We start from the raw sequence: 23,133 nt of genomic DNA, 5'->3' as shown, positions 1-23,133 counted from the left end.
AATCATATCCACAATTTGCAGAGGAAGAAACAGCCGTACAAGACTAAGTGTTGTATAGAGCAAGCTAGATGGAACAGTTTACTGACAAAGAGCATATTTAACATCAAAACAGATTTTCAAAGAATTACTTCTCTTGAAGATTCGTCAAAATGTGAAACACACATCCATCTTTATGAAATGATTTGGGTGAAGTTGCATTGATGAAAGTGGTGTGGATGGCTAAGATGACTTTGAAGGGTCCTTGTAACTTGAGGATTCAGTGTTCCAGAGGAGTGATGGAAATCAGGCAATAGGATCTCCTGCAAAATATTCACAACCCTTTGAAATGGAAATTAGGCGAGTCCAATTTAGGCATCAAATTAAAGCAGCTTTTCAGGGTGTTAGCAGGGTGTGCTCATGCCTGTTTGACATGGCAGTAAAAGGAGGGAGGCAGGGGTGCTTTTTCCTGGATGAAGCAGGAGCTCACTCAGCCTGTTTTTATCTTTACTTAGCACCTGCTGGCTTGGAATGGTGTCACCCAAGCAATCAGACCAGTGGATGTGCCAAGAGCTTGACCTTGTCTGCTCAGACCAAGTTTGCTCCCCCTTCCCCCATACCCAATGACAGCTTGTCCTGTCCTGATATAGATGGACAGGGGACTAGTTTAAAATGACAGTCTCAAGTTCAAGTAGGAAGAGAAGGGTAATTCAAAGAAATAGCCAGACAAGCCTCTTTCCTTGTAGGAATAATTATCTTCTTCTTTCACCATGGCCCACCTGGGAGCCCATTTTGCCTTTAGATCTCGCTGGCATAAGACCGATGATGAACTCTGTCGACATAGCATGTCCTTTATCCTTCACAAAGCTATTCGCAATGACTTCTTTCAGAGCTATCTCTACCTGCTGGAAAAAATATCGCTGGGTAAGTTTGTCAGAGTTATGAGATAAAGGATAAGAAAGGACTGTGTAAGGCTGCGGGGCTTGTGGAAGAGGAATTAGAACAAGGACATTTTCAGATAAAAAGAGCATGCAATCAATGTTGGTATGCTTGGCTGTTTCAATGGCATTCTTTTATGGAGAGTGCAAAGATTGAATACTACCAGGCAAGACAAGGATTACAGGATTCTATTTTGGAATTTCCCTGCTGTCTCAGGCAGGGACTCATTTGCTTCCCTGGTGTTGGTTATCTGAGTATCAGGCTCATAGAAACTCTTTTCTTGAGTTTTGAAGGGATATGTTTAACATTTGTTGAATATTTTGAATTAGCAAATATGTAACTCAAAGATGAGAGCTCACAGTCTCATCCTCTGTGAAAGTGGCTACTTCAGGGCACTCTTAATAGCCCTGAAGAGGAAATAACTTATGATTAAAGAGTGAAGTGGGTCCCTTTGGTTTATATTTCCCCCAGTGAAAGCAGGAACATTGTTTATCAGTCCCAGTCTCTCTTCTTAGGGTTGTCTGAAAGCCCCATTGTACACTTGATGTGGGACAGGGTTTCTAGCCCTGGAAGGAGCTAGATAATTCTTTGTATTCCGTTTAAGAAACTGGATTCTAGCAACCTACCAGAGGTTTCCTTTTGTAACTTTCTGAAGGGATCTTAAATTCTAAACATACAACTACTTATATAGTCAAAATATTTCTATCTGTGGATTTATTTGATCCTCACAGCCACACTATGGGATAGATAGGGTAAGTATCATTATTCTTTCTTCCTACCCCCTCTCCCTTTATTTTATTTTTTCAAATGAGGGAAAGAAAATGTAGAGATAATGTGATCTGCTCCAGATAGAGTAATACCAAGGCAAGAACCCAAGACCAGGGGTCTTTGTGGTAGATCATCCTGCACATAAGTATTTTTAGAACTTAAAATACATCATACCTCTATCCCAATGGAAAAATTAGAGCAGTCCATTTGGAAGGCAAAGATGTTCTGGTCACTCCAGAAAAATGACAGCATATTGTTTTTCTGGAGACATTCTCTGGACATCACAGTTACAGTAAGTAGTTTGGTAGCTTTGGTTGTATTAGATTGGAGACAGGTATCAATTACAATAACTAAGAGAAGATTCACTAAAGGGTAGATCACTACCAAACTTTAAAAATAAGAGAAAAGGAATTAATGTCTGGAAGTAGCTGAAGATGAACTAAAAATGACCTTAAAATCTCTACTGAAAATTAATTAGGAACAAATAGATTATAATTTGGGAGCTCTTGTGGTGTAGTGCCTAAGGCATTTGACTGCTAACCAGAAGGCTGGCAGTTCAAACCCACCAGCCATGCCTCAGAAGGAAGACTGGGCAATCTACTTCCCTAGTGATGTTGTTGTTGTTGTTGTTGTTATGTGCCGTCGAGTTGGATCCAACTCATAGCGACCCCTCCTTGGGTTTCTGAGGCAGTATCACTACGGAAGTAGATTGCCCCATCCTCCTTCAGAGGAGTGGCTGGTGGGTTTGAACCACCAGCCTTCTGGTTAGCAGTCAAGTGCCTTAGGCACTACGCTACCAGAGCTCCCAAGTGATACTGCCTTGGAAACTTAAGGAGGAGTTGCTATGAGTTGGATACAACTTCTTGGCAGTGAGTTTGTTTTTTTTTTGTTTGTTTGTTTGTTTAGTTCTATTGCTTTCCAGTTAGGAAATAAAACTTAGCCAGCAGAGGTGCCTCCTCCCCAGCACCACTGAGGTGTTTTATAGTTGGCTTCCTCTACTCTTAGTGATTTCAAGACTTCATAAGAATGAAAATAAAGCCCTTCTTTCAAAAAGGTTGGAAAACTCCCCCTGCAGGGTCTACACAGAGAGTTTGTTGTTTGAGGTAATTATGGGAAAAGCAGTGATTGACTAGACTCTTTGATTCCTTTTTTCCTTCCTTCCTCCCTTCAACTGCCTACATTAGGCAACCAGTCTCATAGCAGCACACTTTGTGGCCACATCAATCATGAGGAAATTTGCTGAAATATCCCTGTCTAAGAAATCCTTGTGTGGTACAAATGGTTAAGCTCTTGACTACAGATCAAAAGGTTGGTGGTTCAAACCCACCCATAGGCACTTTGCAAGTGAGGCCTGGCAATCAACTTGTGAAAGGTCACAAACTTGAAAATTGTATGGAGCAGTTCTACTCTGCACAGAGAGGATCACCAGTCACTATGAGTCAGAATTGAATCCAGGGCAACTAACCACAACAATCCCCAGGTAGCCTCAGAGATTCATGGAGGAGCAAGTACACACAAACAGAAAGTCTCCAATGGAAAGACTTACCAGTGCCATCAAATGTAGCAGATCTTCAGAAAGAAATACAAATAAGCCTGTTGCTCTTCTGTGCCATTTTTTTTTAAAGTGCCTGTGACAGGCATTGCTGCATAACTTATTGTACAGCAAGAATTTTTTCAAATGTTTTTGTACCTTTGTAATGCTAATGTTTAACATCACTTTTCTGCTTAAAAAAATGAAGAACCAAATCATTTTCCTTTTCTTTAGCAGATTCAGATTTATTTTCAGTTATGGAGTGTGTTTTGGTTACCTAGTGCCACTCTAACAGAAATAACCATGAATGGATGGCTCAAACAAACAAGGAGTTTATTCTCTTACAGTTTGGAGGCCGTAAGTCTGAGTTCAAAGTGCCAGACTCTAGAGGTTGGGTCAAAGCCCCTCAACCTTGGGCTTCAGCTCTGTGTCCTGTTCCAGGCCCACTGAAGCTGGAGGCTTTTCTTCACTCAGACAACTGCTGGCTGCTGAGACTGACAAGCCCAAGGTTGACAAATAAAAAGGCACAGTCCAAATGTTACCGAACAACATGGCAGGCCACTAATTCAAGTCAAGATGAAATCCCAAGATTGGGAGGGCATGGCAGGCTGTTGAACAACTTGGCTACGTGCAGTGTTCAACCGTACCAAAAGGCTAGAGACCATTTCCAAAGCTGTTTCTTATATATGGGAAGCGGATCACATCCCTAAAGCAGCTACTCAGCTGCTTCAATAGATTCCACTATGGAGTTAATTACCAATCTCACCATGGGGAATAACTATATCAAGCTGCCTAGCTACTCAACCAGGCCCAGCCAAGTTGACACACAAACTTAACTACCACAATTCCACCCCTTGTCAACTTGGCACCTGTACAGCTCTTCAATGGGTGGCATCTGTACAGAACTCCTTCACTGCGTGGCCCCAGTCCCCTAGTTCCTGCGTGGTGACCTCACCCCCTTTGCCTGATGGGCACCGTTCCTCTGCCTCTTGGGCATGGTAGCCCTGCCCCTTCACTCTTGGGCAGTGTCTATGTCTCCATCCCACTGGCTGCATGAACAAGCAGCCCCCCTCTCTAGAACCAAGTTGGTGAAGGTCTGGCTCTTTGAAACCTAGGGGCTGTGGTGGTTCCACCCCCAAAGGCCATGGTCTTACCTTTAAGGCTGAGGCAGCTCTACTTTCCATTTCCTTGGTCTTTCCACTTCTGCCAATTAATGCTGAAGGCAACCCACTCTGCCATAAAACTTCCTGCCCAAAAAGCACTCAACTTTCTTGCTCCATGGGCCAGCCAACCTGCTACTCCATTTCATGTGCGTCTCTTCTACCAATTAATGCCCAAAGGCAACCTACTCTGCCAGGAAGCTGCCTACCCAATGGCATCCAGCTTTCTCCTCCCTGGGCTAGTAAAGCTGTTGTTGTCTCATGTCGGTTCTCTTGGCTCTGCTCCTGCCCTCTCTCATGCCGCATGCTGGGGTCTCTCTGCCAGGGTCTCAGGTCAAGGACACACTCCACTCCTGTTTCCACATTTTAGTATCTGTCAGAGCAGCACCCCACTCTCCTGGTGCCATATTCTGTTTTGGTTACCTAGTGCCTCTCTGACAGGATTATACCACAAATAGGATGACCTTAACAAACCATGGTGGAATCCATTAAAGCAGCTGAGTAACTGCTTTAGGAATATGGTCTGCTTCCCATATATAAGAAACAGCTTTGGGACTGGTCTCTAGCCTTTTGTCATGCTTTTGAACCTTGCATATAGCCAAGTCACTGTTCAACAGCCTGCCATGCCCTGCTGATTTTGGGACTTTATCTGGACTTGGATTAGTGATCTGCCATGTTGTTTGGTAACACTGAAACTGTACCTTTTTATTTGTCAACCTTGAGCTTATCAGTCTCAGCAGTCAGCAGCTGTCTGAGTGAAGAAAAGCCTCCAGCTTGATGTTTGATCCAGGAACTTGGGACTTGCCAGCTTCTGTAAGCTGACAAGTCATAAAGTGGGAAAGTCAAACAGAAAGCTTTTTAATGTGGAAATACAGTGAGAGAGACCACTATAAGCTGCTAGAGGTAGGGTGGTTGCTGGATGTGGTCTCATGAAAAAATCCATGTTCAGTAACTGTCTGACTTCTAGCCTTTGACAGTAGTCAGGTAAAGGGCTCATGATAGAATAGTGATTTAAGATGATATTTAGCAAGGTGGGAGCTTGAATAAACTTCTGGCTGAATTAAGGAAAATGGAGTATCTCTCCCCACCTTTATTTACCTTATTTGTGTGGAAACCTGGAAAGATATTAGGAGATTCTATACTAGCCCTGTGTTGAAAAGGAAAAGCAAAGAATCAGTCTCTCAACATTTTCAAGGTAGACAATGCGTTATCTCACAATGTGAACCATTTTCCTAAGATTAATTTTTCTCTCTATATATATATGTTTTACTTCTCTAGAGAACCCAGCCTAGCACACCTGCCATATAGGAAGCATTCAAGGAATGGTATTGCTGAGAGAGAAAATTTGGTCAGTTTTGAAATTTAATGTGAATAAAAATGTGGGACCGTGGGGAATAACTACATCCAGCTGCCTAGCCACTCAACCAGGCCCAGCCAAGTTGACACACAAACTTAACTACCACAGATTGTGAGATGAATAATACATAAGTGTTGGATTTAAATAAACTTAGGCTTAAATTCCGGTAGTGTCACTCACTAGCTGTTTGATCTTGGGCATTTTAGTTAACTTTCTCATGATGCCTTCATTTCTTCTTCTGTAGAATAGGTATGCAGAAAACCTGCAAGAGCCAGACTCTGTGTAAAGTGGGAACCTGTCAGAGAAAGAAAACTCAAATATTTTGTACTAATAGAGAGCAATGCAAAAGTGGTAAGACTGCACCCTGTCAAAGACAGAAAACTTTCGAGACCCAGAAAAACAAGGCAATCCTGTTGAGTTCCAGCTCTCACAGGTTTCACTGTATAATATCTATTTTATATATTCAGCAGCAGTCAAGAAATCAAATGATGTATTACATTGGACAAATCTGCTGCAAATGACCTTTTTAAAGTGTTAAAAAGCAAAGATGTCACTTTGAGGACTAAGGTGGGCCTAATCCAAGCCATGGTATTTTCAATTGCCACATGTGCATGCAAAAGCTGGACAATGAATAAGGAAGACCAAAGAACAATTGATGCATTTGATTTATGGTATTGTTGAAGAATATTGAGTAAACCACAGACTGCCAGAAGAACAAACAAATTGTCTTAGAAGTACAACCAGAATGCTCCTTAGAAGCGAGGATGGTGAGACTTCATCTCACGTACTTTGGACATGTTATCAGGAGGGACCAGTTCTGGGAGATGGACATCATGCTCAGTCAAGTGTAGGGTCAATGAAAAAGAGGATGACCCTCAAGGAGATGGGTTAACACAGTGGCTGCAACAGTGGGCTCAAATGTGGCAACTATTGTTGAGATGACACAGGATGAGGTAGTGTTCTGTTGTGCATAGGGTCAATATGAGTCATAACTGACTCGACAGCATCTAGCAACAACAATAAATTCAGTTAGATGTAAATGCTGAGCCTATGCATATATATGTGTTTGATCTATGATAGTTACTATTTTTTGTAATTATTTGGGTAATACTAATTGGGAGGACAGATATTTCATAAACTATACCAAGATGTGAACAATATTCATTTACTCAGGAAGCATTCATAGAAGGCCTACTATGCATTAGTTATAATGGCAAGTTCTGAGATTGCAGAACAAACAAAAATGATTTAGTCTTATTCTGAAGGTATAAAGTGGGAAAGCCAAACAGAAAACTTTTTAATATGGAAATACAGTGAGAGAGACCACTACAAGCTGCTAGAGGTAGGTAGGGTGGTTGCTGGATGTGGTCTCATGAAAAAACCCATCTTCAGTATCTGTCTGACTTCTAGCCTTTGACAACAGTCAGGTAAAGGACTCATGATAGAATAGTGATTTAAGATGATATTCAGCATGGTGGGAACTTGAATAGATTTCTGGCTGAATTAAGGAAAATGGAGTATATCTCCCCACCTTTATTTACCTTATTTGTGTGAAAGAGATTAGGAGATTCCACACTAGCCCTGTGTTGAAAAGGAAAAGTGAAGAATCAGTCTCTCAACATTTTCAGGGTAGACAATGCGTTATCTTAGAGCTAAGAAACACCAGATACTTAAAAGCATACAGGGAGCAAACAAAATCTGGACAGGCTCTTCGGGCAATTCAGATACTTGGATAACAACAGCTTTCTAGCATGCTGGTACATCCAGAACTTTGGGTTTTCCAAGAAACATGGAATAAGTCCCCCTAACTCTTCGTGAAAAAGTACAGTGAGAACAGCAGCATTTGTTAAGCTTCTACTTTAAACTAACCACCGTAATAGGAGCTTTCAGATATATTATCTCATTTAATTATCTCAACAACCCTGTACAATAGATATCATTACCTCATTTTTATGAGGATGAAACAGACTCAAGTGAGTTGTGTAACCTACTCAAGTCACACCATACTGGCAAGTAATTTCAGGGTTGTCCAACTCCAAGATTATTTTCTTTCCTCCCTCCTTTCCTTTCTCCCTTCCTCTCTCCCTCCCTCTCTCCCTCCCTCCCTTCCTTCTTTGTTCCTTCTTCCCTCCTTCCCTGCCTTTCTTACCATTAGCTCCTTAATGATTACACTGGGAAGGACTCATCTGCAAATCTCTTTTATGAAAGATTTTACCCTTTATAAGAGTTTCATCTAATTGAGCATATTCCTCTTAAAATAAAGGTCTAACTTGATCTAATATTTTCAATCTCAAATCCTTAAAACTTACTGTCTAAATTAAGCCTACATACCTTCTAGAGACTCTCAGATCCATTTGCAGCTGAGACACAGGTTTAACAGCTGGAATAAAGAAGCTAAAATAGCTACATCTAACCATTTAAAAAAAAGAAAAGAAGATACTCAGCAAAGATAAACACTCAGCTATTAACAAAATTGCTTGTCTGTCAGACTCTGCTTTCTGCTAACCAGAGTAAAAATGCTTAGACTATTTGGAACTATCTCTGATGGTAGATCAATATCTATTTTGGGGTCTATATGAAGATTTGAAGGAGCTCTGGTGGCCATTGGCTGCTAACCAAAAGGTCAGCAATTTGAACCCACCAGCTGCTCCGTGGGAGAAAGATGAGCCAGTGCGCGTCCATAAAGATTTATATCCTTGGAACTTATGGGACAGTTCTACATGTCCTATAGAGTTGCTATGAGTCAGATAGTACTGGAATTCTTTTTTTAATTAATATTTTGAGGAGTCCCTGGGTGGCACAAATGGTTAAATGCTTGACTCCTAACCAAAGGGTTGGCTGTTCAAACCCAACCAGACACACCTTGGAAATAAGGTCTGGCAATCTACTGCTGAAAGGCAACCTTGAAAACACTATGGAGCAGTTCTACTCTGTACACAGGGAGTTGCCATGAGGTCGAGATGGACTTGATGGTAACTAACAATAGCAACATTAACATTTTGAGTAATTATTATTATGTTTTTCACATTTTTTTATGTCAAAAGACAGCAAAGACAACAAATATCACATCATCTCAAGGTAAACTCCATTTTTTTTTTGCATCTGAGAACTTGAGCAAAAAAAATGCTTTTGTTCTCTGCACGAATATCTCAAAGGAGATACTTTAAAATTCCCATTTTATCCAGATGACCCACACCATCTGAAATTCTCTTCCTCTTCACTTTTTGTTAACCAAAATCAAAAGCATCCTTCATGGCCAAGGTCTTCTTCAATCTTTCTTTCTCTAATTGCTCCTGCTTGCAGGCATCTCCTGACCCCCGAGGCAATGGTTGTTGGTACCATTCATTGGGCATGAAGCAAAGTATGACTTAACTTTCCCTTGCTAGATTGTAATCTCCAGGAGAGAGATCGGGGCTTTATATTTCTTGGTGCCAAATGTCCTACTAGTGCTTAATAACTGAATTGTGGATGGCTTATTTCTTAGTGTACACTCTAGTGGACATTCACCTCTCTGAGAAAGTCCACAAGATCTTTATTCTCCTTCAGGATAAATGAACTTGTACTCTACTTTTTCTTCCTGCCTGCCTCCTTTCCTCCCTGTCTCCCTCCCTCCCTCCCTCCTTCCTTCCTCCCTTCCTTCTTTTTTGTAACAAGTGAACACATGGAAGGTCCTTGAGAGTTCAGTTCATAGTGTAGGTCAAGAAATAAGTACTGTATTATATCAAAAATTAGTAGAGCATCTAGTCTCTGTTTCACAGAGATCTTACAGTCCTACACGAACAAGCCATCAGATATATTTCACAGTAAAAAGGCACAGACGTGCACCATAGCACGAGCTATCAGGAGAGGAGAACCTGGGGCTGGCCATGACACCTCATATATCTTTTTTAGTGAAATGTTCCTGTCAATTAGGTGAAAATGAGAACTCAAGCCCATAACCATAAAAACCCACCTATTGAGTCCAACTCCTGCTGAGCTTACCGTTCACTTGTGGTCTAAATGTTGCTGGCATAATGTACCATTCCCATTTCCAGATTAAGGGTTTTAATAGACTCCACCAACTAGTTGACTTAAGAAGGTGATGATGAGTGTGGCTGCTTTGCTGCTTTGGTTGGATCAAGGAAAGTACTGGGTTGTGGCTTACCAGTGAGCTCAGAGTAGCATTCAACTGCTGGGAAGGCTGTGATTTCCTAGTCTGGTTTTCTGAGGCATCCAGAAGAATTTAGACTAGTCATGTTCTTGGGATAGTGATGCGTGATATTTGCCATCCCCTGTAGAATTTATAAGCATTTATTGAACCACATGCTGTGACACAACACTTTACCAAGTGCTAGGAAAAGGAATTGGTGTAGATCAGTGATTGTCAAAGTTTTTGAACATGAGGACCTTCCTTTTAATGCTGTATTTTCTCAACCAGTAGGTAATTTGTACATAAAGTGGCAAAAGACTTCAGAATACTTAGCAATACTTTAAAATTTGTATTTTTATTAACAGTATATGTATAATGGTTAATACCTATGGAAGATACAGCATATAATATTGTTGTTGTTGTTGTTTGCCATCGAGTCAAACCCGACTCATAGCGACCCCTCCTTGGGTTTCCGAGGCAGTATCACTACGGAAGTAGGATTGCCCAACCTTCCTTCCGAGGAGTGGCTGGTGGTTTTGAACCGCCAGCCATCTGGTTAGCAGGCAAGTGTCTTAGCCACTATGCTACCAGAGACTCCCGAAAATGATGTACATGGAAACTGATTCATGTCTCCTTTTCAGCAAATTCATGATTCTGCAGGGTCAAAACACTGGCTCCAAGGTCTGCAAGTTGGAAAATGCTAACATAACTCCATAGATGGAATATAGTTATAATAATGTAAGTGGTGCTCATTGGATTCTTAACTTTTAGAATAAAATTTTGGGACAAAGGAATTGTGTTCATTTCAGAGCCAAGTAGTACACTTGTCTAAGGTCACAGTCTCAGTGCTACCTAAAAATAAAACTCTCATAGTTAGAGTTAAATGGATTTTCTTCCTTATATTCCTTCTACTGAGAATTATATCATGTTTTGATTTGCTTCATTTTCTGTTATTATTTTTGTACCATTTTTTGTTTTTCCTGAGCTTTTAATTATCTTTTGTTTTTGGTGGTTGACATAAAAATCATTAAAAAAATATCTTCTTTAGAGTATCACTAATAATGTCTTGCTTTTTATCTACTCTATTGCCTGGAATCCCTTTCATTCTACTTCTTGAGATAGTTTTTGAAGCCTATGTCTTCTGTTGTAGTAAAAACTGATTTCTTTCAAGATCTGATAAATAATTGTCATCCTCATTGAATTCCTGGGTTCCTTTCATGATCTTTCATGTTCTCCTGATTTTAACTCTTACTGGACTGGAATATAGCTTCAAGATACTTATGAAAAAATGAATCCATGGGAGGTGAATATTCTAAATCCTTTCTTATTTGAAAATATTATTTTATCATTAAACTTAGATTGACATTTTTCTTGGGCACTGAATTTTAGATTTAAAATAGTCTTCCCTCAGAATGTTGAAGGCACTATCATTATTTTCTAATGTTCTTGATGAGATTTGTCCTATTAGCCTAATTTTAGTCCTTTGAAGACAGGGTTACCAGATAAAATACCGAATGCTCAAATACATTTGAATTTCACATAAACAGTGAATAAAATGTTAGTATAACTATGTTCTCAAATATACAATAATACTCATACTAAAAAGGTTAAACACTTTTTCCCCCTCCTCTAAAGGACTTCAAAATCTTCTCATTATTTTTTGTGTTTTGAAATTTCCTAAGGGTATGTGTAAATAGGGCTTTTTTTTTTTTTTAAAAAAAAAAAAGATTCCTGGTGTGCAACAGTTGTTGGAATTTATAATTCCTTTTCAGCTCTGAGAAATTTTCTTCCATTATTTATTTAAAAAGGAGATTTGGTGGCACAGTGCCTAAGGCATCAGACCACTAACCAGAAGGTTGGTGGTTCAAACCCATCAGCCGCAGAAGTAAGATGGAGCAATCTAATTCCGTAAAGATTTACCACTTCGGAAACCCAAAGGGGGGTCCTATGAGTCGAAATAGACTCAACAGCAGTGGGTTTGGTTTTGGGGTGTTTATTTAATAATTTTCTTCCCTCCATTTTCTCATTTCCTTGTCTCTCTCCTTCTTTGCATCCTTTGATTAGCTTAATGTTGAACTTCTTGGATTAAGACTTTAAAGTTCTAATCCTTTTATTTTCCATATCTTTTTTTATTTTATATTTTGGTAAATTTACTCAAATTTATGTTCTACAATTTTTGGTAATCATATGTTTAATTTCTAATAATTCTTTATTATTTTTTGAATTATTTTTCTCAATATCTTGCTTTTGATTTATGAATGCACTATTTCTTGTACCCCTCTAAAGGCTATATAAGAGTTGCTTGTTTTGTTTTAAATTTTCATCCATTTTCTAAATGATTTCTGTTTCCTTAAGATTTAGTTCTGAGTGTTCATCTCAAATTTTTCCTTTTCCTTTTTTTTTTTTTTTCAAACTGTATTGTGAATTGGGCGAAAGTATACAGAGTACATCAGTTTTCCTTTCAACAATTCACACACATTTTGTTCCATGTCATTTGATTGGAATCCCCTCAATGTAACATTACTTCTCCCACTTCCTGTGTTTCTAATTTCCATTCCAACTTTTCTCCTAACCATTCCTGCCCTCAGAACTTTGTCCTTGGGAAAATCCTGCCCTTTGGATCTCTAATGGTTGATTGTTCTAAGGAGTGTGTGCCTTTCTAGAGTTATTGTCCACCTTGTAGACCTGTATATTATTTGAACTATAGGAGTGAATTCAGTTCCAGGTCCAAAAGGTGACCAAGGGCTATAGTCTTGGGTGTACCACCAGTCTCTATCCAACCACTAAGTCTGATCTGTTTTATTATTTCAATTTTTTTTTTCTTTCAAGCTGCTACTTTCTCCTTATGTATTTGAATATAATTGTTCATATTAAGGAATAAACAGGGTCAATGATTCTAGGTAACCGGAGAAGGTTTCCTCTGTTATACACCTTTCCTCCGAGTAAAAAGAATGACAATAAAATCCACATATGCAGGTAGACCTTACCAGACTCTGATGAGCATGGGCAGTTGAGGAGCTTGGAGTCTTCTATTTGACAGAATCAGTAGTGTTCTGACATCCCAATATTCACCCTTGTATAGTTCTCCCCCAGGCAATTTGTTATTTTTTTTGAGAAAGGAGGCTCCTCCTTGCTCCCACCTAAGATTACTACTGTTGCTATCCAACAGTAGTAATTTACCTTTATCTGTTTATTCTGTAGACAGGCTTTTGATTAACTATCTTAGTTTTTCAGCTCCCATTCTCATTCCTACACTTTTTCCCTGTTGGCTCTATGTTTGGAATGTACCTTCTTCCTATAACTATTCTAAGATGTAGCTTCTTCAGTTTTGTCCAAATGCTCCTTTCTGTCTTCCAGAAATTTGTTGAAATCTCAAATCCACTAGCAATCTCCTCTTATGTTTTTTGCTGTCACACATTTAGTTTATTATGATACTTTTCAGGGAAGAAGGGAAAACAAATGCATGTGCTCAGTCTCTGATCTTTAAACAGATGATCCTTCCTTTCACTCACTTCCTTTCTTTCCTCCTAAATGTTCTCTAATGAAAATATTTGTATATGAATGGTACATTTTGGTTTACAAAACACATTTAAATGCATTCTTATTTACCTCTTAGAACTTGGAACACAAGTTTTGCTAGAAAGATATGTCTTGAAACAGTGTGCCATTGGGTTTCTAAAATAATGAAATGGCATACTGTATGTGAATGTACCTAGTACACTACCTAGTACAGAATAGCTGCTTAATAAATATTGTATCTCTTTGTCTCGTTGTTGTTGTGTACCATTAATTCTATTCTAAGTCATAGTGATGTTATAGAACAGAGCAGAACTTCCGCATAGGGTTTCCTTGGCTGAATCTTTACAGGAGCCGGTCGGTCCCATCTGGATCTAATATGCTCTTTTTTAATTCAGAAGTGATTAGGTTTAGGACATACCCTGCACTGATATGGTCTCATTAATATAATAAGAAAACTCTGTTTCCAAACAGGATTACATCTACAGTTCTATAGGTTAGGATTCCAGCACATATTTTGAGAAGACATAATTCAATCCATAATGCTTTTTATTATTTTATTTTCAGAAGACAGAGCTCAAGTGCCTTTTTGTAAAGATAGTACAAAGAGATATTTGAGTGTGCATGTATTGAGGAAAAAATATCTACCTTTTGATTAGAAATAAGTATTAATGATAAAACGCTCAAAATATTTGAAGCTCAAAGATAAAATTCATCATGAAAACTATATTCTTTATTGTACTATAACAAACATTATTAAACTTTGTATTATAAAGTGATAAACTAAGCTATTAAATGGAGGACATGTCACATGATTGTGATTTATAGATGTGATCCTTGAAGACCAAAGGAGTTAAGAAGTTATCCCAAGATCACATAGCAAGTAAGTTCTGATTTCAAACCCAGTACCCTTTCCTCCACCACACAGATGTGTGGACTTCTAGGAGGAAATTTGATGCCTGGTAAGATTGAGCTTGTTCTGTTATATGAATATTAATGAATGTTAATAATATTTCATTTGCAGTGAAATTGTATGCTTTGACAAGCCAAGTTATCAATGGTGAGATGCAGTTCTACGCCAGAGCTAAACTTTTCTACCAAGACGTACCAGCCACAGAAGAGGGTATGATGGGAAATTTTATTGAACTCTCCAACCCAGATCTCCAGGCCTCTCAGAAATTTCTTAGGAAATTTATTGGGGTAAGTTATCCAACTGCAGCTTGATGAGGAGACAAAATCCTTGCAAACATTGAATTCACATATTTCTATGTTATTGTCACTTAAGTCAACTTAAAGTATGGCTCAACCAAGAAAATAGCCTGAAAGCCTGCTCTAAGATATTGAGAAAGGATAGGTCACTATTGATTTATCCCTCTTGGTATTTTGCCTTCTTACCACCAACTATCTCACACTCACTAGCAGTACTGATATTGCATTTTGGGAATTGAGAAGGCATTTACTTTAGAGTCTCACAGATGAACAGTTGACACCCAGATGACTGATGGAGGATCATGCTATTTGTGATTTTGAGGTTGTTTATTGATTCTTTGCAATGAAAATTAGTATAGTAAGGAAATGCATGTTGTATTTGGTTTTAAAATAAGTAGAGTGTGATCCCTTTATATAATTGTGTACATAATTCAGAATTTGCCTGATCTAAAAGGGATTTAAGAAGAATATGATCCCTTTGTAGCTAGGAGAACTACTTTTTTTTTTTTTTTTTTTAACTTTCATGCTATGTAGACAAAGAAAGTATAGTATAGAGGCCAAAACTTGAGCTCTAAAATTCCTTTGCTTAATGTCTGAGCAACCTTGGCCATGATCCTCATACTATTCTATTGATGTGGACTGTATTTTTATTCTCTAGTCACAGGTGAGAAAACTGAGACCTAGAGCATAACAATGGAGCCTACTTCGTAGACTAATATGAGGATCAAATAAGATAATATGGTCAAGCCCAGGCCAAAAAAATCTAATTTAGTGCCACCAGTAGTAATGACAGGCTTTAATATAACATATCCAGTATATTTTGAAGCACTTCATTTAGTTGTTAAAATAGTCTCAACACACACAATAAAGCTATACTTGGTCTACTGAAGATATAAAGTCCTAATTGGCAAACAGGATTTGTTCCAATTCATTTGCTTGGAATTTAGAGCCCATTTTAATCTGACAATGGATACATTATTTGGGAATGTTTTAGGCCTTCAGGCTAGGCTGACAACCTAGTTAGGAGTATAATATTAAGAGTATATCTAGTGTGGGGCTGAGATCCACTTCACAGCCAACTGCCTTTGTGTGCCATGTACCTCTGAGTCCAGAGCCTGGAGGTGGAGAAGATGGGATCAGATAGGGCACCCACCGAAGCAGAAGTGTCTGGACATCAGCTGCAGCCATGAAGCACTTTGGAGTCTGGAGATGAAGGCCATGGCTATTTGTATGTAGAGGTCAAGTTTATCTTGATTATTTCTAAGTCAGTGTTACTGACTGAATTCACTGATTGCTTATCCTGAGATGGCCAGTCACTTTGCTAAACACTTTAGAAACATTTGTTTGTTTATTTTTCACAGTGATACTGGGAGGCAAGTATTATTATTAGCCTTGTTTTTACAGTTGTGGAAACTGAGGCTTGAAGAGGTACACATGTTGTCAATGTCACATAGCTGGTAAGACACAGAGCTGGGACTCAGTCCAACCAGTTCTGTCTGACACCACACTCCCTGCTGTTAACTACTACTTATTTTTTCCATTTGTCTCATGTAGCAGAAAAATCCCTCCTTTTTTGGGGGTAGGGGATGGACCATAAACTTCAATTCTCCTCCAGTCTGGCCCAGAGCAGTCCCTCTGGCTTGCCTTGTGGTAAGGCTGACTTTGATCCCATAGCATTTCAGAAGCTTAGTTAGTAATCCAACTGTCTTGTCACTCCTTGTGGAATGCCAAACTGACCACAGAGATGCTGGTCAGATAGAGCCCATATGCATGCCCACAGACTTGGGAAAGGAAACAGCCTTGTGCTTGCATATTTATGTTGGAAAAGAGGCAGCGTGCTCTTTTCAAACAAATACAAGGAGCCCTTCTTAGTAGGCAAGGCTCATTGTGAAGCTGTGACCTCTAAATAAGTCCAAACACAGTCTTTTTTAAGTAATGATATTTTGGTACTTTGGCCTTAATAACTTGCTGAATTAGTATCCAGGTCAATGTACAAGGAGTTAGGGAATAGGGAATATCTCATGTGATTTATTCTTGTGTCAACTGGAAAAAGGTAGATTGTTTAATTTAAACATTTGCTTTCCTTTCAACACTTAGTGACATGGGACAATGGGAAAGTGTTTAAACTTGTTGCAGATGTGTTTACTTTAACAAAGAAATGAATGGTACCAAGATGATGTCAGTGGCATACCTAATAACTTCTCAATTTCATCTTTCTCACTGGGGAGAGGAAGTCCTTGAGTGGTATGCACAGTTAAGCATTCGACTGACTACTAACCAAAAGTTGGGTGGTTCAATCCCACCAAGAGATGCCTCTGAAGACAGGCTTGGCTATCAGCTTCTGAAAGATCACAGCTTTGAAAACTGTATGGACCAGTTCTACTCTGCACATGTGGAGTTGCTGTGAGTCAGAATAGACTTGATGGCAACTAATAGCAACAGTGGAAATTTATACAAACTCATCAGTATTTGATGGTATTAATTTTTTGACATTCTTCAGAGACTGAATGATTAAAAAATTCTGAGTCTAACTTACTACATTCCATGATTTTCATACAATGTCATGAACCACTTTCATTTTGGTTTTAAACTCCACTGGAAGAACTTAAAATAATGTTCTTTAAAACAAAATATATATGTTGTTGTTGTTGTTGTTATGTGCCGTCGATTCGGACCCGACTCATAGCAACCCCTCCTTGGGTTTCCGAGGCAGTATCATTGTTCCATCTTCCTTCCGAGGAGTGGCTGGTGGGTTTGAACCACCAGCCATCTGGTTAGCAGTCAAGTGCCTTAGCCACTATGCTACCAGAGCTCCCCAATATACAGAGTAAAAACTGAAATGAAATTCCTAAGAGTCTTTCAACTCTTATACATGAATCAATATGTAAGAAAATAACATAATAAATGAAAATGAAAAAAAACATTTATTTTTTAAAATCACACATTGTATGTAATCTGGTCACATTCATGGAAGGGCATCAGATTTCAATACAATCACAACCATGGTGTCCATGGGACAGAAGATGGTGTCATTGAGATCAGTTTTTAAATATCCCTTCTCAGAGTAGCTGCATGTGAATGAGAGACAGAGAAAGAACTTTGGTGCCAGAAGATGGAAGGCAGTGCCAACCACATAGAGTGAAATGGAGTGAAGGAACAAGGCCCTAGTGGGAGAAGTTAGAGGGTCACAGGGTTTGAGGCACCTTTGGTATTTGTAAACAATCATTGTTTCAAAAATATCTGTAGTCAAATATCACATATCTAAATTAGTGAAGAGTACAAATCAGAGGAATAGAATTTTCAAGGGATTTCTATTTCCTTATCTAAAAGGCAGAAGAATTAGACTTCAGTTGTTTAAAACTTTGGTTTGTGATTCTCTAGAGTTTTGCTCAAGGGCTTCTTAGAGAAAGACGGGAAGGCTGAGTGGGTGAAGCCTTGCCTTATTTTAACCAGAGCAACTTCACACTTATGTGTTTATTGAGAAGAAGGAGTTTAGCTGTTATTGTTATTGTTATGTGCCCAGTGGACCCTACTCATAGCGACCCCTCCTTGGGTTTCCGAGGCAGTATCATTACTGAAGTAGATTGCCCAACCTTCCTTCTGAGGAGTGGCTGGTGGGTTTGAACCACCAGCCTCCTGGTTAGCAGTCAAGTCTCTTAGGCACTATGCTACCAGAGCAACCTTAGCTGTTATAACCTTCTTGAAATCCTCTGTTGTAGATTTCCTTGCTTTGTTCTTCCATAATTCTACTTCTAAGACCACTTGCTACAAACAATGAGAGCAACGCACCCTATTGAGGCTTTTTGGGCAAAGCAAAGATAAGAAAGGAGTCCCAGGGTGAGGCAAATGGTTAAATTGCTTGGGTTCTAACCAGAAAGTTGGAAGTTGGATTCTACCTAGAGACAGCTTAGAAAAAAGGCCTGGCGTTCTACTTCTGAAAAATCAGTCCTTGAAAGCCGTATGTAGATGTATGGCTAATTGCCTCCACGAACAATTGTTTCCTTTGCTATGAGACTAGAAGAACTAAATGGTGCCTGGCTACTATTACTGAACATTTTGATCAGATTCTATAGAAGAATCTTGATCAAAAGGAGGAAAATGCAGAACAGAATTTCAAGTTGTCCTGGACTCCAGACTTCCTAGAGCTTTGAAGTTTGGATAAATTCCTGAAACCTCTAAAATAATTTACACACAGCTCCAACTATCACAAACTGTAAACCAAAAATAATCCCTGAAGTCTTCTTAAAACCAAACAATACTTTGGCTTAACTGGTAAAAAATGACTGCCTTGAGCAGTATGCTCTTTTGAGAACTATCTATATGAGATCAAATTGATAAGAGCAACTCAAAAGATTAGATAGGAAGCTTAGGGAGCTATGAATGTATGTTGATGGGGGAAGAACAACTGAGAAAAGGAGGGTGAGAATGTTTGCATAATTTGAAGAATGTAATCAATGTCACTAAATTGTACTTGTGGAAACTGTTGAATTGGTGTATGTTTTGCTGTGTATGTTCTCAACATCATAATAAATAAAATTTAAAAAAAAAGATTTGAAAAAAAGTTAAATAAAAAGGAAAGCTCTATGTAGCGCAGTTCTATGTTGACATATGTGGGGTAACCATAAGTTGGAGATGACTCAACAGAATTGATAAAGGTAAAATGGTAAGAAAAATTGACAGTGAGAATCTCTAATTGAGCACACACATTTCTAGCAAAGTCATTTCTAGTAGCTTAAAATAACTTCCTTATACTTTCTTTCAATCTTGTTTATGTTAGGAATTTATTTACTTAGAATCTATCTATAATCTATCTATCTATCTATCTATACTTCATAACATAATCCTTTAGCCTATGCCTTCTTCTGAATTAGTTTAGTTTCAATTATATGTTTGAATAAAGATGTAAGTAGTGTAAGTAGGAATGACAAGCACATGGTGTGTGTACCATCACTTCCCATTTCCTTACCCAAAGCAGACGAAACTCATCAATCATAGACCTCTTTCCTGCAGAGTCTGAATAAAGCCTTTCAGTATAGCGTTAGATATATATTGCCAGTGAATCAAAGTTTCACTTGAGGTGACATCCCCAATGTAGACTTGGCTTTGGATTAAAACAGTCCTGTGTTCAAATCCTAGTTCTGTCATTACCTGGATGATATAGGAAATCTGAGTTTCCTTACCTCCAAAATGGAGTTAATAATCATTGTCTTGAAGAGTTGTTTTGATTAGTGTAGTTATTATAGTTATAAAGACTTTGGTACATATAAAACCAAAGAAAACCCAAAGCCACTCATCAAGTCAATTCCAACTCATGGTGAGCACCACTGGGTTTCCAAGGCTGTAAATCTTTATGAAAACAGACTATCTCATGTTTGTCCTGCAGAGTGGCTGGTGGGTTTGAACTGCTGACCTTTCAGTTAGCAGTCGTATGCTTTAACCAGTGCACCACCAGAGCTCCTTTAACACATATAACGCAAAAAAAAAAAAAAAGCAATGCCACCACTACCGTGGAGTCAGATCTGACTCATAGCGACCCCTTCTTGGGTTTCCGAGGCAGTATCACTACGGAAGTAGATTACCCAACCTTCCTTCTGGGGAGTGGCTGGTGGGTTTGAACTGCCAGCCTTCTGGTTAGCAGTCAAATGCCTTAGGCACCATGCCATGATTATTATTCTACTTTTAAAGAAGTTACAATGCTTCACTTTTTGTTCTTCATTTTACCTTTCTAGCTGTAAAGAAGTCCTATTAGCTGGACTGGAAAGCAGCTTTTCTGATGTTTCCCTCAGCTCATACTTCACCTTTAATCTTTAGCCAAATGTTTGTTCTAATCCCTAGTTCCTGAGAAATCAAGAGTAGGTTTTCTCCTTAAGACTTTGATTGGCAACTTCAAGTATCTCGTTACTTTAATTCCTATCACGAAACACATTTAGCAGCTATCCCAATTATGACCAAATAATTTAGACCAGCTGAATCTTTATAAATCAGAAAGTATTTTCTTTACTTTTTAGGAGCAAGTTTGAGAAAGTTTGCATTGGCTGAGTAACATCCTCCCTGCCCTCCCACCATTAATATAATGCACAGATCTGCTTTAAAAATTAGTTTTAAGAGTTTTGTGCTCAGTAAATCATGTAGTTGTTTCTGTTACAAAAGCAAAAATTAATTTTTAGCATGGATAGAGACTTCGCTGGAACCATCCTTTACCCACTAAGAAAGTGCTATGTGCCTTGAGGGCTGAATTTGAAATAAAATCTTGGCCTGAGAATGGGGCGGTTAGCATCCCTTAAGCTCAGGTTCTAAAACTTACCATCCACATAAGAGGAGTAGGTCATTTAGCATCTCTAAAATCCGTTTTTGAAAAAATGAAATTTTAGTCATCCAATATGTATTGAAATGTTTCCACTGAATGAATTTTAAGATAATTTTGAAATTCAGAAAGGTAGTCATTACTTTTTTATTCTTCAGAGTTATAACCTGCAGAGTAGGTCTGTTTAGCTATGGGTTCAACTCAAATGCACACTCACCAAAGTTCTGCCTTCATAGGGCTATTCATGGCCCATTTTTTGTGGGAGAAAATTACCAACTTTTCAAACTTACTACTTTGGAAAAGTGTATTTTTTTTTTTCATTTTTATTTAAAGATCTATATTTGGAGAAATAATGTAACGTTGAAAATGATGATTTTGAAAAAAGTAATTAAATCTTCTACACCTCGATTGTAGTTGTCATAACATGAATGTTCAAGTTTGTCAAAATTCACTGAATTGTACACTGATGATGGTACATTTAATTGTGTGAAAATTGACTTCAATAAAGTTGACTTAAAAGTAAATCGCAATGGTCAAGATGCAATGGGTATCTGTACTTGAAGTATTCCACAAGGTACCTTTCTGCAGGGTCCTGGGAAAGCTGGAACAGACTGTGCCTTGGATTGTGGCTCTGGGATTGGTCGAGTCAGCAAGCATGTCTTGGTGCCAGTTTTCAACTGTGTGGAACTGGTGGACATGATGGAATCTTTCCTCCTCGAAGCCCAGAACTACCTGCAGGTCAAAGCGGACAAGGTAGAAAGCTACCACTGCTACAGCCTGCAGGAATTCACACCCCCATTTGGGAGATACGATGTCATCTGGATTCAGTGGGTCTCCGGTTAGTGGCATTGCATCTGCCCTTCTCCCTTCCCACCTAGAGAAAACAATGCCTGGACTAATTTGAGGATCCCTGAAATGGGAGAGAGAACAGAAAGGAGAATGTAGATGCAGTTGTGCTTAGAGTAGTTAGCGTTAAGTATCATGTAAACTCTAAAAAAGCTCTGGTCCTCCAGATTCCTTTCTCTAAATCCTTTGTATAAGCTGAGCAATTTTTACCTTTAGAGAAAGAGTGCCTTGAATCAATTTACATCCTAGATGAAACCTAAATCCTTGAAAAATTTTAAAACGGAGCCAAAAAGTGTTAATGGAAATGGGACTGCAGTGAATTAGATATTGGTCTGTGTGTGTGTATGTGTGTGGTGTAGAACACACAGAAGAGTGATGATAGAGTTGGGTATTCTGGGGATACGGAAGGGACATGGGATGGGCAATAATTTAATCTCCAGCCTGTGAGGTAGGTGGTCCAGGTAGTATAACACCTATTTTACAGACAGGAGACAGCTCACTCAGAGAAGATAAGTATTCCTGTCTCTAAATTCTCAAAGTATGCTGGAACTAAAACAACTCAGGCTCTTAAAAGATTCATGGATGAGTGAATGAATAGTCTCCTGATTCCCCTGATTCTTAGCTCATGTTCTTTCCTACTCACCTCCCTTTCTACCCTCGATTTCACTGTGTCCCTCCATCTACTTGGCCCCACATATAGGGTACCTAACTGATAAGGACCTTCTTGCATTTCTTTCCCGGTGCCGAGATGGCCTGAAGGAAAACGGAGTCATCATACTCAAGGACAATGTGGCGCGGGAGGGCTGTATCTTCGATCTCTCTGACAGCAGCGTGACTCGGGACATGGACATCCTGCAGAGCCTCATTAGGAAGAGTGGGCTGGTGGTGCTGGGCAAGGAGAAGCAGGAGGGTTTTCCAGAGCAGTGCATTCCGGTGTGGATGTTTGCTCTGCACAGTGATGGACACTCCTGACCAGCACTGGGAATGATCTGCTCGACTGGGCAGTGGTGCTTTGTGACAGAGGTGCTCTCCTTTAACGTGCACTTTGTAATTATGAGATGATGGGGAGAAGGGATGAAATACAGTGTACATACTGATGCTGTAGTATGTACAAATTTTCACTAGTGATATAAGTACTTGCACACTGTGGATTTTTTGAAAGGAGAGTGAAACATCGGGAAAAAAAAAATGTTTTAAGTGTTTGAATACACCTAAACTGTACAAATGGCACACAAACAGAAAAGGGAGCAATGTCTATAAATTCTAAACTGCCTTGAATCCTGAAGATTTGCATTAGACAGTGGTCTAGGATGGGTGGGGAGAGTCTCGACCCCCTTTCCCTTGCCCTCACATCAGCTCTACCTTTGGGACAACCACTTCTCTTGGATAAAAATATCT

At 39.0% G+C, this 23,133-nt stretch overlaps 1 protein-coding gene across 1 annotated transcript; it reads left to right on the top strand.

Annotated features, from left to right (window-relative positions):
• Positions 1-746: 746 nt before the first annotated feature.
• On the top strand, positions 747-22,707 carry NTMT2 (N-terminal Xaa-Pro-Lys N-methyltransferase 2). Its single transcript, XM_007937701.2, has 4 exons — positions 747-900; positions 14,401-14,576; positions 21,478-21,727; positions 22,436-22,707. Exons 1-4 carry the CDS (start codon positions 747-749, stop codon positions 22,705-22,707), a joined length of 852 nt encoding a protein of 283 aa, XP_007935892.1.
• The last annotated feature ends 426 nt before the right edge of the window (positions 22,708-23,133 follow it).

Source organism: Orycteropus afer, unplaced genomic scaffold (genome assembly GCF_000298275.1).
Source record: "Orycteropus afer afer isolate SDZICR_OR568_19922 unplaced genomic scaffold, OryAfe1.0 scaffold00044, whole genome shotgun sequence".
NCBI classification, from domain to species: domain Eukaryota; kingdom Metazoa; phylum Chordata; class Mammalia; order Tubulidentata; family Orycteropodidae; genus Orycteropus; species Orycteropus afer.
Note: the sequence above shows the minus strand (reverse complement) of the source record. Positions and strands in the feature narration are given on the sequence as shown.

Coding starts and splice junctions, on each gene's coding strand:
- NTMT2 (XM_007937701.2), top strand. CDS start 747: ATGGCCCACCTGGGAGCCCATTTTGCCTTTAGATCTCGCTGGCATAAG. Junction 901..14,400: donor GCTGGAAAAAATATCGCTGG/GTAAGTTTGTCA, acceptor TTTCATTTGCAG/TGAAATTGTATGCTTTGACA. Junction 21,728..22,435: donor CTGGATTCAGTGGGTCTCCG/GTTAGTGGCATT, acceptor CCCCACATATAG/GGTACCTAACTGATAAGGAC.